Source organism: Conger conger, chromosome 3 (genome assembly GCF_963514075.1).
Source record: "Conger conger chromosome 3, fConCon1.1, whole genome shotgun sequence".
Classification (NCBI taxonomy): Eukaryota; Metazoa; Chordata; class Actinopteri; order Anguilliformes; family Congridae; genus Conger; species Conger conger.
In genome coordinates, this window is record NC_083762.1 from 28265916 (window position 1) to 28283477 (window position 17562).

General features: G+C 50.3%; 1 protein-coding gene across 6 annotated transcripts in view; it reads left to right on the plus strand.

The window, feature by feature from the left end:
- The window catches only part of fam13b (family with sequence similarity 13 member B), a 49351-nt gene that overhangs the window by 21249 nt on the left and 10540 nt on the right, over positions 1-17562 (plus strand). For 5 of the 6 annotated variants that reach the window (XM_061235954.1, XM_061235953.1, XM_061235957.1 and 2 more), the window contains 8 exons: positions 3437-3591; positions 9608-9649; positions 12515-12610; positions 13328-13481; positions 14550-14656; positions 15780-15834; positions 15934-16042; positions 16672-16737. In XM_061235954.1, the coding sequence (XP_061091938.1) occupies positions 3437-3591; positions 9608-9649; positions 12515-12610; positions 13328-13481; positions 14550-14656; positions 15780-15834; positions 15934-16042; positions 16672-16737 (784 nt within the window). The remainder of the gene's footprint in view (positions 1-3436; positions 3592-9607; positions 9650-12514; positions 12611-13327; positions 13482-14549; positions 14657-15779; positions 15835-15933; positions 16043-16671; positions 16738-17562) is intronic. The other variant, XM_061235956.1, reaches the window with a different exon arrangement.

Consider the following 17562-nt stretch of genomic DNA (forward strand, 5'->3'; position numbering starts at 1 on the left):
GTTCAGCTGCGGGGGGGGGGGGGGGGGGGGGGTTTGAATTGTGTCTGGGCAGGATGTATTACTGATTAAGGGAACCCCCCCCTCCCCCTCCTGCAGCTCAGCCCAGTCGGAGCCGGGAGGCTCCTCTGTAATTAATATCAGTGTAAACGATCTGTTCCTGCGCTCAGCATTTTCCATTCCAGTTGGAGGTGAGTTTATTGAATTGGGAACGTCCCCAACACCACCCCCTCACCCAGATGTACGCCGCACGCCCATCCCCATGGCCTGTAAGTGCAGAGGGGGGTCCCGTCCGACGAGCAGATCAGTTGTCATCAGAACGTCCCGCTGTTGTGGGTTTCTGTCCGAAGTGGTGGAGGCAGATGCAGAGACCTGCCTTGCGAGGCGGAGACCCTTCCTCGCTGCCTAGCTACAGCCAGCCCGTCACGTCTAAATCCCCACCCTCATTTTCCCCTTACAAAACTTAATTTATCATTTAGCCTATAGCCATTTTAATTCATACGCAACACCTGGGCTGTTTTTGCTAGAGATGCTGACGACCGCAGGCACTGAAGGTAGTGAGTAGGGCCTGAAAGCTGCCACACACACTAGCTGAGTGTTAATGGCTTCCTCCCCGGACTTCTCTTCTTAGTAGCTGCAGTTGTTTAGCGTCCAGCCCCTCCCTGGACCCAGGCAGCGGGCGGCAGCCATGCCCTTTCCATTCCTCGGATTCTCGCCTCTGCCCGTCGCCTGCAGGGCGCACGCGGCCCTCAGAATGACGTCACATCCCTCCTCGACGCCGGAACATTCCACAGACCGGCCGCCAGGAGCCTGCCTGCCTTTTCCGCTCGCGCTCTGGTGTAGACCTCTGTTCGCGTGGGCTGTCACTTTACCACCCTTAGCGCAATTAGCGGACACTCTTATCCAGAACAGCTTCAGTTATAATTTTTTATATTATTTGTGTAGCGCTTTGTTTTTACAGAGACTCTGTCACAAAGACGCATTACAGTATAAACACAAAAGAGAACTCGCGCAGCTCATGTTTTTACATACAGCCTGTTGTACGACTGGGTGTTTTACTTGGGAAATCAGGTTAAGAATCTTGCTCTTGGGCCTCGTGTAGGAACATGCATCTTCCAAGTGCTAAACCCGTTTCCAAAACCATTACACCACACCGCCACCCCCTCCTTAATGTCCCCATGCCAGGCCTGAGGAGGTTCTCAGACTAGCCTAACTGCTGAGCGCAGAAAGGAGGCGGCCGTTGGGCTCGGTTCTGCCGGAAAACTGCTGAAAACCTTTCAGTGTGTTTCATCACACACAGCAGCCTCCCGCTTTGTTCTCCCCGGCTGCTCGTCTTGGGTCCGGAAAAAGCCGGGGCGGTGGAATCTGGTGCATATGTAGCGGAGCGTTTGTTGTTCTTCCAGTCTGAGGAAGGCAGAGTGCGTTATGTAATCGGAAGCACGTCTCCCAGACGATGGCGTCGCCCCCCCTTTTCTTTGTGTGTGTGTCCAGGAGGGGTCCCGCATCTGGGCATTGGTAATTACCGCACTGTGTGCTTTCGCGCCTGCGGTTTCGCAGTCCACTGAATAAGGAGCTGAACAGGCACTGAATCCCCCCTCAACCCCCACCAGCGCCTGCCCGCCCGCCCGCCCCCTCCCGTCACCGCCACCTCTCGCTCACCCTCGAGCCGTGTGTGAACTTGCGAGAGCTGTTGCGTAATCTGCCGAGCCGCCTGGAACGGGGGGTTGGGGGTGGGGGGTGGGGGGTTCCTGCACGTTCACTCGCAACACCACCTGAACCGGATTAACATTAGCCCACTGAGCATTAACCGCCATCAGATTCGGCAGGCGTTGTTTTGAGAAGCTCTGGGACGAGAACCAAATGTTGCAAGCGAATACAGCCCACGTATTTAAAAAAATAAATAAATAAATAAAAAAAAGAAAAAGGATTTTTAACGGCCGTTGACATTTGGAAGGCGCGCATGAAAGCATAACTGGAGGCTTCTTACTGCGTGCCGTTGCAAGTAGGGCAAAATCCTCTAATAACGAGTCTTTGTCTGCTGGGTCACTTCTTTGGTTCAGTGCCTTTGGACTCTTGAAGATGGAGGAGGCTTAGCAGAGGAGAAGCATTTGTACTTTGTGGCGTGAGTTTGGCATCACGCAGTTTTGTTTTGTCAAATGTAGTTTTTGCCGAGGACTCCACCAGTATGCGTAACCTTTACAGAGCGCTGAGCGGTAGCCTAGCCGTTGCTAAGGCTGCTTGGTTCCTGTGAAAGTGTGGGTCCCCCCCCCCCCCACCTCCTCCTCGCTGCAGTCGGCGATGAACAGTGCCGTCTTCACACTGCGCCTGAGCCTCGTCGCTTCGCATACCCAATGAGCCCAGAGCGCTTTAATCCAATCAGGCGCGATGAGAGCGGTCGCCATGGCGACCGGCGGCCATGACTCTGCAGCAAGCGCAGCGCCAGTTCTGTTTGGCGGGCGGGGGGTTGGGGGGGGTGGTTCTGAAACCTTACAGATGGAGCGTTTAAAATTGTGACATTGAAAGATTGCCGCCTTTTCCTTCTACTCCAGTGCCTGTATTCCGCTCCTCTGATGAATGAATATTTGGCCGTTAATACATTAACAAATCAAAATGGTTAGGTGCAGCCTTTTTGTTTAGTGTTTGAGGAAAAAATGGGGTTACCAGGCTGGTGTTTGTGTTTTACTGATGTGCTGACCTATCCTGCTGCCTGTTTGTCTGTCTGTACTGTGATTTTTGCTGCACATTCAGTGGTTCAGGGTTGTGTCAGCTGGCCCAGCTGGAATAAGCAAAGCTCCTTTATGCAGCTGACACAACAAGCAACTAGGTGCCAAAGCACTGCCGAGCCTTCCCCATGCAGGGAAAAACCAGCAAGCCTCGCTTTGATAAACAAATGATGTCTTTTCTGTGTTTGGAATCATCTCTTATGCAAAGTGCGTACCATTAATCCTCTACGAGGCCAGGCCTTTATCTGTGTTTACCTGTACAGCCCTGCAGTTTGCTCATAGCTAGCTCCTGATTGGCTGTTCACCGCATGCTGGAAGTGATTTTGCTTTTGGCTCAGGATTGTTGCTAAGGCTTTTTGCATTTCCCTGCAAGGGGAGTGTTTCAGAACAAGCCTCAGCAATGGCTGCTCGACAGAGATGCTTTGCCCAGCCGGCTGTTGTGTCAGCTTTGAGGTGGAGCCGCATGAGTCGCCTCTTAGCATGCCAACGCTGGTCATGCCTGTTAGAGCACCCCCCTTTTTAGTAGTCAGAGGTATTTTAATATTGTTAAATAGAGCGCCCCCCTTTTCTGTAGTAGGAGGTATTTTAATAGTGTTAAATAGCGGTGTGATGGTATGAATTGCCTGTGCGGCTGGATGAATCGGTTTGAAATGCAGAGTTTGAAATGAGGGCTTGTGAGCGGTCTAAAATGTGTGGCTCCGCCCCTCTCCCCACAGATCACCGAGCTGCTGGACGACGAGAAGCTGGAGGCGTGTGAGGAGCTGCCGCAGGACCAGGACGACGGCCCGCAGGAAGGCCCCCCGCCTGACAGCCCGCAGGAAGACCCCCCGTCCCACGGCCCCCAAATCACCCAGGTCACCCCCTCCTCAAGGTGAGAGGTCCCGCGACCACCAACACATGGCGTTGGGTTTCATCAAGCAGTAGGTGTCCCCGGCCATGGAGAGGGGCCCATGTGTCACCCAACGGCACCGATGCCGCTCCAGGTCAGGGACCTCTTCAGAACGAAGCGTTGGGAGCCTCAGTGTTAAACGAGGTGGAGGGAGGGTGGTTTGGGGATAGGCTGGGTGTGCCATAACCCCATCCCCAACCCCCCTCGCTACGCCTAAAGGTCGCTCTTTGAACCGAAGGAAAGACGAGACGGGCGATGTTGTGCGAAAGCCTTAGCCCTGATCCCCTTCCCTCCTCCCATGGCCACAGCAGGACCCCTGGCCCTAAATGTCAGGCCACTGTGTTACATCACACCAAGGAGGACGATGATACCCAGAGGCTCTGTTTTTATATCCTTTTTCACGGTCAGGTTCACGTTCCCTCAAGGAGCCTGGGAGGGACAGGTGTCCTCTGTCCATCGGGTCCTGAAGAGCGTTGTCTTCCAGATTCCGATGCAGCGCAGTGCGCAAAAACACCCCGCGGATCAGTCGATAATCGCCTCTCTGCGTGCTCCCCCTTTTAATTGAATATTCTGCGATTGTCCGTGAAATCGCCGACGCTTTCCGAATGTTAATCGTTTGGTTTTTATGGAAACGGCACTTTGGCTTAAGCCCTCCTCCGGGCCTCGTATCGGGCAGAGCTGCGCCGGGGATTCGCTGGCCCACTCGCTCCGTGGTTTAAAGCGATTAAAGGCGCTAATCCCTAATCCGCCCAAACAGACGGGCACAGGGCAGGAAGTGCTCCTCCTCGCCTTCCAAGGGCATTTCTCAGTGCCCCCATTTCTGTTTTGCTCCTTGCGTCTTTTAGCGCCGTTTCCCAACCGACCCGTGCATCTCTGCATTACGAAAGTTCATCCCGCATAGATCTCTGTTAGGCTATCAACTGGAGGCAGCCGTTGCTTAATTCTTCTCCACTGCCCCCAGCGGCATTCTGGGAAAATGCTTCAGCTGCATTTGCTCGCTTGTTTACCCACGAGCTGGCCGCAGCCCGATCCCCCTTCAACCGGTCGGCCTCCCCTCCCTCAGTAGATGATGTTTATTTTTTTTGACACCGTCGTTTTTAGTCCCTCCCCAGACAGTCCATTCAGCAGTGGCCGGACGGGAAAGGATCTGGTTGAGGGGTCAAGGTTTTTTTTAAACCCGAAAAGGCTTTGGGCAGCAGCTGCTGCAGAGGCATTAGGGTGCGGGTGGGCCCGTGAAGTCTGCTTAAACCGCACTAAGCGGTCCTCGTGGACCGAGAGAGGGGAAAAACAAGCGCAATGGGGAGGGGCTGGGAGCTGCTTCCCAATTAAAACCCCCACCAGAAGACCCGAGGGTCTCCTATGGTCTCATTTTAGGAGGACATTTGCTCCTGCCGTTCAGTGTGTGCTAACTGGAGCAATCTATGAATTGGGAGGCATTTAAATTTTAAACTTTGGAGCATGTTATCATAGAGGCTTTCATTGACTATATGGGGATGTTTAGAGTCCATGTTGTGGAAGCAGGACATGCCCTTGCCTGTAGTTGAGAGGAGTTGTGCATTCCTTGATTAGTTTGGTTTGCTTTAAAGCTGAAATATGCCATGTGGCAGTTTCTGGTGGTGTAATGTACAATTGGCAGATTTAGGCATTTGTAGGTTGTTTGTGGTTTAAATTTGGGCAAAGCTTAAGAAAGTGAGAAGTGTGTTCGCAGCAGACATGGTCCATGGTCCATTCTGGAGTGGAGAAATTTGAAAGCGGCAGCATGTTGTTTGTGTGCTCGTCTGCGTTAGCTGTCATTCTTTCTTCTGAAACTGGAGAAAAATGGCGGCGATTGTCCTCGGACTAACCTGTTTGTGTCGGGCAGCTGGCAGCTACCTACAGCCGCCTCGTTTCCCTTGCAGGAACACGCTCGTCAAAGCTAAATTTAAGTCCTGCTGTATATCCGATTCGCCCGGCACGGAAAGTATTTTTCATGGGGCACAGAAATAAACGGTGATGACGAGGAATGTGGTTCTTCAGGCCGTTGGCTGGCGGAGGTCGGGGCACCAGAACGTGTGAACAGCTGTTTGCGTGCTGGGAGCGCAGCGAAGTGGGCGGAGGTGGGGCGGGTGCTGTCTACACCTTGGTAAGAACACCCGCCTTTAGCCCCGGGGCTGCTGGGTTTGGTAACCGGGCAGGCTCTTTCACCGGGGTGGGGGTGGGGGGTGTAGGCTGGCCAACCGGACTTCTGCTTCAGTGCCGAGAAGTCGAGGCTGGTGTTTACAAAGTCAACGGGATGGGGGACCGTGGCTCATTGTCTTCACGTCGATATGCTCTACGCAGCGGCTGAGGTTCCAGAGTCAGGGGTTGGCGAGGTTAACTTCTCGGCTGTGAGCTCCGGAGGTTACCGCCCCCATGCCTTCGCCGTTGTGCCCTTTATGTAGAGTCAGCTGCTGTTTTTCTGCCTTTGTGCTTCGTGGCTCGTCTTGGGTGCTGCTCTGTTATGTCAAGGCTAGGCTACAGCCTAGATAAGATTGCGTGGGCCTCAGCAAACTGTTCTGTTGTCCTTAGACATTGTCTGCTCTGGGAATTAAGATTAGCGGCAAACTTCATTTTGCCTTATCTCCTTCCCCTGCCTTCTCTCTTCCCCACCCTCTCTCTTTCTATCTGTCTCTCTTTCTCTCTAATTTTTCTGTCTTTTCCTTGCTCTCTGTCTGTCTTGTTCTCTGAGTAATAGGGTGAGGACCCTGTAATTGGATGAGGGCGCTGTTGGCACAGTGACTGTTTTTACTCAACGTCCTGTGCTGCGTGGGCCTCAAACCCGACTCTCTCGGCTGAGGGACCTTGACATGTGCGGGAATGACAGGAGAACAAGGATAGTAACGAAGAGCCTGTGTGTGTGTGTGTGTGTGTGTGTGTGTGTGTGTGTGTGTGTGTGTGTGTGTGTGTCCTGATTATTGTATCAGGGCTATAAATGGGCCCCTGGTCTCTGGCCCCTGACTGAGAGGGCTTCAGGCTGAGCAGACCCCGGGATGCAGCACAGGTTATATAAAAGCCAAAATTGGCCGAGTGACGAGTGTCACGACGCGTGGGGGGGGGTGAGGGCCGGGGGGGCGGGGCCGTAGGCAGCAGAGGGCTCTGCGATTGGCTCGTCAGGCAGACTGCACCGTTGCGTCAGACGGCCGTGTATTTGAGCGGGGCTCCAGCTTGTTTACTGCAGCACTTTCCCGGGAGTGCGTCGCAGTCGTCCCGCAGCAGCAGACCTCCCCGCTCCTCCGCACTATGCACCCCAGCTGCCTCTGCCTGCTCTTCGACTCGCTCAGACAGACCTTATCGCCGCAGAGTGCCCAGTCCGGATAACCCCCACGGCCGGGACCCGCAAACAAACGCACACCGCTACGGTGCACGCAGGACAATGGCTTGTGAAATTCTGCTTCACAGGTAAAGCAATGGGGTGGAGGTGGGGGTTGTGCGGGGAGATTTAGCAGTCGTGGTTTTAAAAACAGGCAGCGTAAGCCTGAAGGCACGAGTGAAACTGAAATGTGCTGATTTCCGCAGAGCTGCGAGCAGCGGTTAGTCGGACGGACTCGGAGTTTAGTATCGGGATAGAGAGGCGATGCGTCCCACGTCTCCTGGTCTCCCGAAACCCTGCCCGGGTATTTTGGCTGCGTGGCGTGATTCCATGTCTGATTTGGCACTAATAGCCCCTGCCCTGGCGTTTGGGGACAGGTGGACTGTTTGGCTCACGACAGCAGAGGCTGCGGAGAGCTGTGACGCTGTCCAATCGGTGCTTCTGCGTCACGCCGTGGGCACGTGCGCGATTACATGCGTATGTGCATGCGTGTATATATGTTTGTGTTTTTGTGTGTGTGTGTGTGTGTGTGTGTGTGTGTGTGTCTGCGCGTGGGTGGGTGTGCGTGCGAGCAAGCGTTTATGTCTCTCTTTGCCTCGTGTGCCTGTGTGTGTGTGTGTGTGTGTGTGTGTGCATGCATGCATGCGTGTGTGTGTGTGTATAACACAGTCATATAAAGTGTCCCATCAGGAGCTTTTGATCCTGGGATAAGACAGTTGATAGCCCCTTTGAAAGCTCATTTGGCACTACAGTGAAAATATAAGCTGATCTGACTACATCGCTCTTTTTATTGTCTCATTATAAGTGATGTTTAGTCTGAATGAGCACAGCTGTCTTGTGATGCGTTTCTATCAGAGCAGCGTGTGAGAGGGTAGCATGCAGGACACTAGAAAACCAGAAAATAAGTCAATCTTGAGTATTTTATTCTTAAATCTTTTTTTTTCTTCCTTAAGACAAAAAAGATTCCTAATGAGGTGAGACTCATTTCAAGATCTGCCAAAGGGGTAAGGTACTTTCACTTGTAAAATAAAAAGTAACTTAAAACAAGCTAATATTTTCTACTGGAGAGTGAAAAGAATACATGTTCAGTTTCACTACTAGTGTAGTTTTTGCAGTGGATGAGAGCTCCGTCCTTCATACCGCACCAAACCGCCCAAATCCGTGAGGTGAAGTGTGCTCCTACTGGGGTGTGTGTCTCAGACGCACTTCAGAACGAAGAGGTGACGGAGTTCGAATCCTGTTTTAATCAGGATCCGTCCTGTAGGCACCTACTCTGGCTCCAGTACTGGCTGCTGGTTCTGTTCGGTTGGGGTGTAGCTCGTCCCCGTGAGCTGGCCGAGCTCGTTTCCTCTCCCTCGCAGGTTGCTGGGCTGGCAGAATCGGTCCTTCTCCTCGGTTCTGCTGGTAAAGCTACAGTAACCGATGTTCCGGCAGAGAACTCCGGCCCGAGACTGGCTGTTTACCACATTGGTTCAACAGTGGCGTCATTGTTTCTCCCTCGGAGAAAAACACCGCTTTCTTAAGTGTGGCGGGCTCAGTCTGTAGACCGTCCATCCCTCTCCCCAAAGGAGGGGGGTTTTCTCCAAGCTTTACTGTGTATTTGGGTGACCACCCATGCGTAATATGCTAGATTCCCGCCATTCCATGAGCCTCAGGCCTTTGAATGCCTCTTTAATTGACTTCCTGCACACAGTGGAACTATGCACTCTTGGGGGTGAGTCCGGATTGGAAGCTCCTGGGTGATGTAACTCACAGGTGCCTGTGTCTGTGTCCACATGTCTCTGACTGCGTCCCTGTGTCTTCGTGCCTCTCTGTCTCTGTATCCCCATATCCCTGTGCCCCCGGCCCTGTCCAAGGGCAGAGCGATAAGGTCCCATGTTGCGCTCAGGGAGTATGGAGGTGCCTATGAGCGTTAATAATTGAGAGGTATTGATTATTTTGCCCAGGCTCAGAGTCCAGGGTGTCGCTGTTTCTCCTGCTTGTCAGTGCTCCCGCCATATTGAAATAACTCCTTCATTTTCACCAGGGCAGGGCCAGGAGCCCACCCCCCAAAACCCCAGATTAGGGGATGACTGGGGCAAGGCGTCTGGCTTTGATGGATGTCGGGGATCAAGCAGAGTGTGCCAGTCAGGGTTTTCCGGAGGTCAAAAGCCCGGAACAGCCCGTTCTGTACGCTTCCGTATGCAGTTCGGCCGATTACTCAGTAGTGACGAATGGGGGAATGCGTCTCCCCCACGAATACGCACCCCTGCCCTGAGTGTCAGACGCTCAGAACGCCCGTCCCGCCCTCAACGCCGCTTCGCCCGCACGGGTCCTTGAACCCGACACCCCGAGCCTGTCGTGGGGGCCCTTATGTAAGCCCGGATTCCTGGCATGCCGGGGTCTGTTTAGGCTGCTGAATCCAGCCGACCCCTCCCTCCGCCCCGGGCGACATCTGCCCCCCGTGCCCGCTTCGCATTCACGCAAAGGATGCTGGGAAGCCTTGCCCTGCCCTGCCCTGCCCGGATTAAAGCAGGGGTGCGTCTAGGAGGATCCCGCCGTCCTCCAGCCTTCTCGCCGTTCTCTCAGAAACAAAACGTTCGGCTGGCTCGGTTACATAACCTGTGCAGGCGGGTTTTGACGTTATTTCAACTCTTTAACCCCAGCCCTTTTTTTTCTTCTCTTTTCCAGCTCACACATCTCATCCATCAACATCCTGCCTGGATCCGCAGAGTAAGTACGAGCAGCCAATCCCTTGGCAGCTAGCGCGTGGCCACTAACAGCGCCCAATCAGAGCTCAGCTTAGGAGCGAAGTCTGTATTTGTATTTGTCAGCTTGTGGGGTGCATTTTAACACAAGCAACAGGTCCTCCCAGCAAATATAAAATGTTACACAAACAATGTTACTGGAATGTTTTGTCAATGTTATAACATTGCCAGTGCATTGCAGAATGTTGTGAGAATGTTTTGTGTTGGCTGGGTTGTGTGGAAAAGACCCCGCTTCTGATTTTGTAAAAGAAATTGAACAATTTCATACAGGACAATTTGCTGTTAGGTACTTTGTTGTATTGATCGCACTGACAAATGTGTAAGAACCTTCAATGTACTTGTGCACATATGCCTGTACAGACTGGTCAGGTGTGGTTTAATGCAGTGCTAAGATTGCACAGAACATAGGGGGGGGCATTCAGCCATTAAGCCTGCTACTCAATGAAGTGTAGAATATGCTGAGTGCGCTGAATGGGGCTGGACAAAGGATGACTTGTGTAACACTACTACAGTCCTGGTATTCAGGAAAACAAGCGGCACACACCACATACCTTACCGAATGAATGCACTGCCTTTACAGTGATGCTACCTACAAGCCTTTAGCCACGCAAGCGCTTGCCAGAGGCAAAACGGATCCTATTCAAAGGCGTTATTGTGGTTTCACAAGCAGCCCCTATTGTGAGGCACGTCTCCCCCAAGGGTACAAGAGACTTAAGTCCAAGGTCTTAAAAGCCACAGAAAACACGTCACAGCTTGTGTATTGTCGACCGTATGGGAGGCAGATGGAATTACGGGACAGAGCCTGGATGAGCCCCTGTCTGATGTCACCGAGTCCCTGCTAGGGATGGGGAATCGATTTTATCGATTCGATGCCATTGTTGATTCTGCTTATTGATTCGATTTTGTATTGTTTCTCTTATCAATTCTTTAAAAAATATATATTTTATGGAAAGACACATTTTTAGAACAGAAGTGGCATAGCTTTTATTTCACAAAAACAAAACATTATTCTGCAGCAGCAATAGGTTACTTTTTCTTACTGAAAAAATGAGCGGATATTGCCAAACATAAATAATAAACAAGAGAATTAGTTTTACATAAAAAAGACTAATTTCCTTCTGCAGTATTTAAACACTTACTTTTGTTTTTCTAAGCTATATTTTTTTTATAATTTATCCTTTTTAAACAATAGAAGCCTCTTTACAGAATAGAAGTGCTGGGTAATTGACGGAGCTGGTGCATTGCAGTAAACATTCCATCAGCTGTCAGCTGTCCGTGTTCCTGTGAGTTACTTTCTGTCAACGGTTTCAACAGAAAAAGTAATTTAAAATATGCAGTGTAAAAACGATGGCCACTGAAGGGGGTCAAGGAAATAACTAGACAGAAATGGAAATCGTTAAATTTTTAAATAGCCTTTAGGCAAAGATGGGAAAGGGAAATTTAAATAAATAAATAAATATTTTATAAATTGATGGTAGTCTACAGTCCATTATTTATACGTTTACCAAACTATTGTGGAAAGACTGAAAGCTAGGGGAGAAAGAACAGAACAGCAAGTTTACCTCCAAATAAAAATGATGAAGAGGGTAGTGTAGCCGATATATATGTAATTGCTATAGGATAATTATGGAATCAGTCCTGGTTCTTTTAAGCTGTGTATAGAGCACATACTGGTAAAAGGCGATAGAAGAATGTCATCCAGCGGTGAAATGCTGCACTACATCAGAATTCCAAGGCAGTTACAATCATTGTCGTTTGCTCAATTTGTTTATGTCCTACAGAACAAATATTCTTTATTGGCAGCAACAATTATCACAGGACCTGCTAGACTTACAAACAGATTTGACGTTGAAAAAAATTATAATATAATAATGTATGACCCACTTTTGTGAAAAAATTGCAGTAAATAAATGAGGCAAGCATAGGATCGATAAGAGAATCAATAGTGTCGGAACCTCTCGATTTTTGTGCAATTTAGAACGGGTTCCTATATAGAACCGGGTTTCGATCCCCATCCCTAGTCCCGGCACAGTCACTGGAATAGCGTTTGCCAGCCCTTAGGCTGAGGAAGAGCTTTTGAGCCACCAGCTATGGACTTGGGACAGTAGCATGCTCTGCGTTCTTTCCCCTCTTCCTGAAAGGCACCACAGCCATCAGGGAAACATCGGGCCGCGGGCTGTTATTGGGATCACTGAAAGAGCACTTACCTCGAGCTTAACTGCTCCCAGAGAACGCTTGAACGCTTAACGATTGGTTTGCTGTAGCCCAACCCTGTGGAACAGGGCTGGTGGCGGTCGTTTGCTCACACAGGGCGGCGGTACAGCGCCCGGGGCCCACGTCAGGCAGATGACCATTGGGTCCCCTGACCGAGAGCCGCAAGTTCCGCAACCCACATTAGTCTTGCACCCTTTCGCTTCCAGTTTCTCTTAAGCTCAACCCTGTTTGGTGAGTTGGTCTTAGTGCAGCGCACGTACATTGCAGAAAGCAGTTGTTATCGATATGAAAGGGCGTGACCTTGTTGTGCTAGTAGTGTTTGTGAAAGCAGGTGTTATAGATAACAAGGGGCTTGACCCTGTTAGGCTGGTAATGTTTGTGAAAACAGTTGTTTTAGATGTGGGAAGGGCCGTTCCCTGTTGAATTGGCAGTTTTTGTGAATGCAGTTGTTTTAGATACAGAAAGGGCATGACCTTGTTGTCGTGGTAACATTTATGCACGCAGTTGTTTTGGATACAGAAAGAGCATGACCCTGTTGTATTGGTAATGTTTGTGAAAGCAGGTGTTATGGATACAGAAAGGGCATGACCCTGTTGTGCTGTTTGTGTCGCTGCAGCATCATCGAGAGGGCCATCCGCTCTGCTGTGGAGCAGCACTTCCTGGATCTACAGAGCTCCATCGACCAGGAGATCAGCAGCTACGAGAGCCAGGAGTAAGAGCAGCACACGCACACAGTGTCTCTCACTCATACATGCAGACAGTGTCTCACACACACACACACACACACAGTGTCTCTCACTCATACATGCAGACAGTGTCTCACACACACACAGTGTCTCTCACTCATACATGCAGTGTCTCACACACACACACACACACACACACACACACACACCCATTCTCTCTCACTCATACACGCAGACAGTGTGTCCCTCACACACACAAACACAGTGTCTCTCACTCATACACGCAGACAGTGTCTCTCACACGCACACAGTGTCTCTCACTCATACACGCAGACAGTGTGTCTCTCACACGCACACGCACACAGTGTCTCTCACTCATACACGCAGACAGTGTGTCTCTCACACACTCACACACACACACAGTGTCTCTCACTCATACACGCAGTGTCTCACAGACACACAGTGTCTCTCACTCATACATGCAGACAGTGTGTCTCTCACACACACACACGCACACACACACAGTGTCTCTCACTCATACATAAATGGCCTTTGTGTGTGTGTGTGTGTTTGCCTTTGTGTGTATTTGTGTGTGTGTGTGTGTTGGCCTTTGTGTGTGTGTGTGTTTATGTGTGTGTGTTGGCCTTTGTGTGTGTGTGTGTGTGTGTGTGTGTGTGTGTGTGTGTGTGTGTGTGTGTGCCTTCACGTGTATGTGTGTGTTCACACGCTGTCTGCACCCTCAGGAAGGGACCAGTGGAAGAGCAGGTGACTGCGCCGTCAGAGGAACATGGGGAAGCGGTGCAGTCCCAGAGTCAGGAGGAGGCTGCCCACAGCAGCGCCCTCCAGCCCGGCACAGAGATGGATCACAGCTCGGGGGACCCAGAGGGGGACCAGCAGGTCAGGGCCCCGCCGTGTAGCCTGCTAGTGCAGCTTACCATCAGGTCTCTCAGTTCATCAGGCAGACAGGAGCCTGATGCTCCAGATTTCTCCTCTTTAATGTGCTTGTGTCAGGGGGGGAGCTGAGACCCAGCCAACATCTAGCCTGTCCTCCTCTCTGGGGACTGGAGGAGACGCAGAGCACCTCCCCCTTAGCAATGGTTCTACTGGGTCAAGCTCTTTTAATAGCCGGCCCCCCAAATGACAGCAACACCTGCAGACAGTAAACAACACACCCCAACCCATTCTTTCTTTTATGGCCAGCCGTTTCACGTGTGACTGTATTATCTGAACCTATGACCGTAAAAATAGCATCTCACAGTAAGCATGGCAGTTGCGACATACAAACAACATTGTTCATGGAGTTTATGTGATTGATGCTGTTCCGCCTAAAAACATAGATGATATGAATTACGTTTCGTCGTCACAGGCTTGGAAATGCTTATCTCTAGGCACAGGATAGAATATTGCTTGGAGTATAAGGTCCTCCAAATCCACGTTTCAGTTGAAACCTCAATTTTCTGATATCTCCTTTGAAATGTGAATTGGAAAAACCACAACGCTTTTCTTTACCATGTGTGTCTTTTAATCAATTCTAATTTAAAACACGAAGAACGTTTACTGACCTTATGGACGATATATTGCAATTACTGCCTCACTTATTTTTTATTACTCCCATAAAAACAGTAATTAAATGGTTATGATAAACAAATTTTAAAAAATCCTCACCAAGGACAAACTGTGAAACTGTGTTGTGTTGGTGCATTCTAGTAACGGTACATTTGTGAGTATGCGTCCGGTAAAGGCAGAGTTCACTTTCTGGGTTTTTTTTGTTTTTATCTATTATTTCAAAATTCCCCCAAAATAAAGTGACAAAATAAAATGTGAAAACTGTGGTAGTGGATCTGAAACGAAACTGAGTCTGGGGCTTGTACATTGTGGCTTCGGTTTCAGAATGAACGCACTGGTTATGTATCACCATGTGACATCATGGAATCCCCCCCATAAGTCTTCTGTTTGCACTTCCAGGAGGTCCCAGGGTCCCATATCCTGGGTGCTGCCACGGAGGAAAGTTCTGGAATGGAGCTTGACACGAAAGCTCTGGTAGATGCTGAAAACAACATTAACACAGCAAGGTAGGCTTCATGAAGAAATATATAATTTTCATATATAATGAATTAAATAACTTTATATTCAGCACATGCCAAAAGTATTAGGCTAGGTTTTTAAAACGGATAAGGTAAAGAATTCAATTTAAGCATAAGGTGAATATCAGACCAACATGCAACATATCTTTTTATTCTGTTTCTATCCACAAAGAAAATGGCCTTGGACATTTGCACTTTATTCACTTTTTTTAACGCACTGCTATTTATTTGAACATAACTATTGCTGCTGAACAAACCCTTGGAAGTCATTTTGCAAAGTGGGACGTAGAAGGGTGGAACTAAGGAGGGGTAGTTAAATTGACTGAAATCTTATCTAGCTCTCTCAGGTAGCCTAATACCTTTGGCCTGTAGTAAAATAGGTACTAAAATATAAAGAAATAGGACAAAGGAGGAGGAGTGAGGCTTGGTTGTTTTGGTCTAATATTCAATACATTTGATTAAATTAACTGAATTGTTTTTAGTTGTGTTGGTCTGTAATTCAATGTAATTGTATGCCTAATGTTATAGGCATAATACTGGCTTAATACTTTTGACCTGCACTGTATATTTACATGCTCACACACATGCTCACACACGTGCACACACACATACACAAACACTCAAAATAGTGTCCTTTTGAACTGTAAAATCCACATTTCCAGTGCAGGTCCTCCCTGCTTCTCTGGTTAGTACCCCGCTAATCTCCTGAGGTCTAAAACCCCAGTGCAGTTATCAGTTGTTTCTCGTCTTTAAGAGGCTGAAAAGATAGAGTAAACGATAGATACACTACAGATTAGACAGGTTTTGCTATTTCTGATGAGCAGGTGGGGGGTCAAAGTTAAGCAGGCAGACTGCTAAAGCCCAAAAGTAGTCCGTTCTGTCTGGTTCTGTGAGTAGGTTGAATGTTTATTTAATGCACGGTCAGAATCCCTGCCTCAGGCTCCCACAGTCTCTAGCCTTGTACATGGCTGTTCATCATCCACTGCTCCCACGCTGCAGTCAGAACCGTTGCCGGTTGTTCCAGTTTTAAAATCATTTGTCGCAGCCAGTGAACATTGTTTCTGCCGCCCCTGTGTCGCCGGTTCTCTGACACGGTCGTTGGTCTTCGCAGGCAGGAGAGCTGCCAGGTGCGTGAGAAGACAGACGGACGGGACCTCATCACCAGCGTGAGTCCATGCCTATCCCGCTACCCAGCGCTGTTGTCATGGTAACGGTTGACTGACAGGAGTGTCTGACTGGCATTGTTACTCCCCTCTACTCCACAGGGCACCGAGGGCGGGTGCGACCTCAACGCCAACTCTGAGTCCGGTCAGCCGCAGCCCGGGGCTCCCCGCCTCGAACTGCGTCACATCTTCCCCGACAGCGAGTGGGAAGGTAATTCTCCCATCATGCCCTCCGTTCTGCAGGCCCTCTCGCCCTGAACCGCAGAGACGGGATTTGCTTTCACACAAATGAATTTGACTGCAAATTCGATATGAAAATCAATGTGGAAGTATTGGTAGGTGTTTATGTAGGAGCAGAGAACAGTGTCGTGTGCACACTGCTCTCTGCTCTTACCTATAAACCTACTATGCTCTGTCCTGCATGCGTCTGCGTGTGTACACTGGTAGCTGCTTAGGTGTGTGTGTGTGTGCGTGAACTGGTAGCTGCTTGGTTGTGTGCGTGCATGGGTGTGTGAATGGGTAGCTGCTTGGTTGTGTGTGTGACTGTGTGTGTGACTGTGTGTGTGACTGTGTGTGTGTGACTGTGTGTGTGACTGTGTGACTGTGTGACTGTGTGACTGAGTGTGTGAGTGTGTGAGTGTGTGAGTGTGTGAGTGTGTGAGTGTGTGAGTGTGTGAGTGTGTGAGTGTGTGAGGGTGTGTGCATGCGTGAACGGGTAGCTGCTTGGTTGTGTGTGTGAGTGTGTGTGCATATGTGTGCAAGACATCACTTTGCTCACCACAGTCCTCTCTCCCATCTCTCCTTTCCCCGACCCCACCCACCCCCCCCTCACTCGGTCAGCGCCACGCCCCAACACTTTCCCCCTCATAGACTTCTCATGTATGCACCTGCAGAGAGGAGGGCAGGGTAAGTGCACTCAAAGCTCACACCTCCCGCTGCTTATACCCCCCCCCCCCCCTCTCTCCCCCAAACTAATCCAGTGTAGCTGTAGTCTGGGAGAGCTCCATTAAGGCTGGCTCACTGCTCTAGCACTAACTGCCTGAGAGAGATGGAAGACGCTAGCTGTAGGCCAGAGGGCACGGACGCCTCTCCATCACCCGCACTCGCTCGGGCGCACTCCAGCCCAGATGGAGCCGCTCTGTGGAGACAGTCCCTCCCTCCTTCTCTCCCTCTCCCTCTGTCCAAGGTCTTTACTCACCCTCAGTTAGTGTATACACGGTGCTCTTCCATCTATGGTCAGACAGAAGCACCGATGACCTGAGTTCTGGTGCTACTCCCTCCAGCCTCTCCGTTTGAGTTTGAGCACCGTCCGTTTGTAGCAGTGCGCCTTGGTGTAGTACGTCAGTGGAGCGGGGTCTTTTTTTTTTTTTTTACAGGCGGAAGACGGACTGTCCTCTCTTTCTCTCTCTCTTTCTCTCTCTCCCTCCCTCAGCATTACTGTTCACTCTGTCCCTCGCCCTCCAGGGCCCGGTTAAGGCCCGTGTCTGACACTGGAGGTGCAGGTCACACTTAAGTAGCGGCCTCTCACACTTCTACAGACGGCTGGAGTCCCATGGCAGCTGTAAAGCACGGTTAGGGCCACCTGGAGAGAGTGAGAGATGGCGAGACAGAGATAAACTGAGAGAGAGAGAGACAGGACTGACTTTGTCCCATCTACAGCCTGTGTCAAATAAAACCTCCAGACTCCCATAGTCTCTTCGCTCAGGCCTAGTCAGTCCTGGTTCCGAAGGT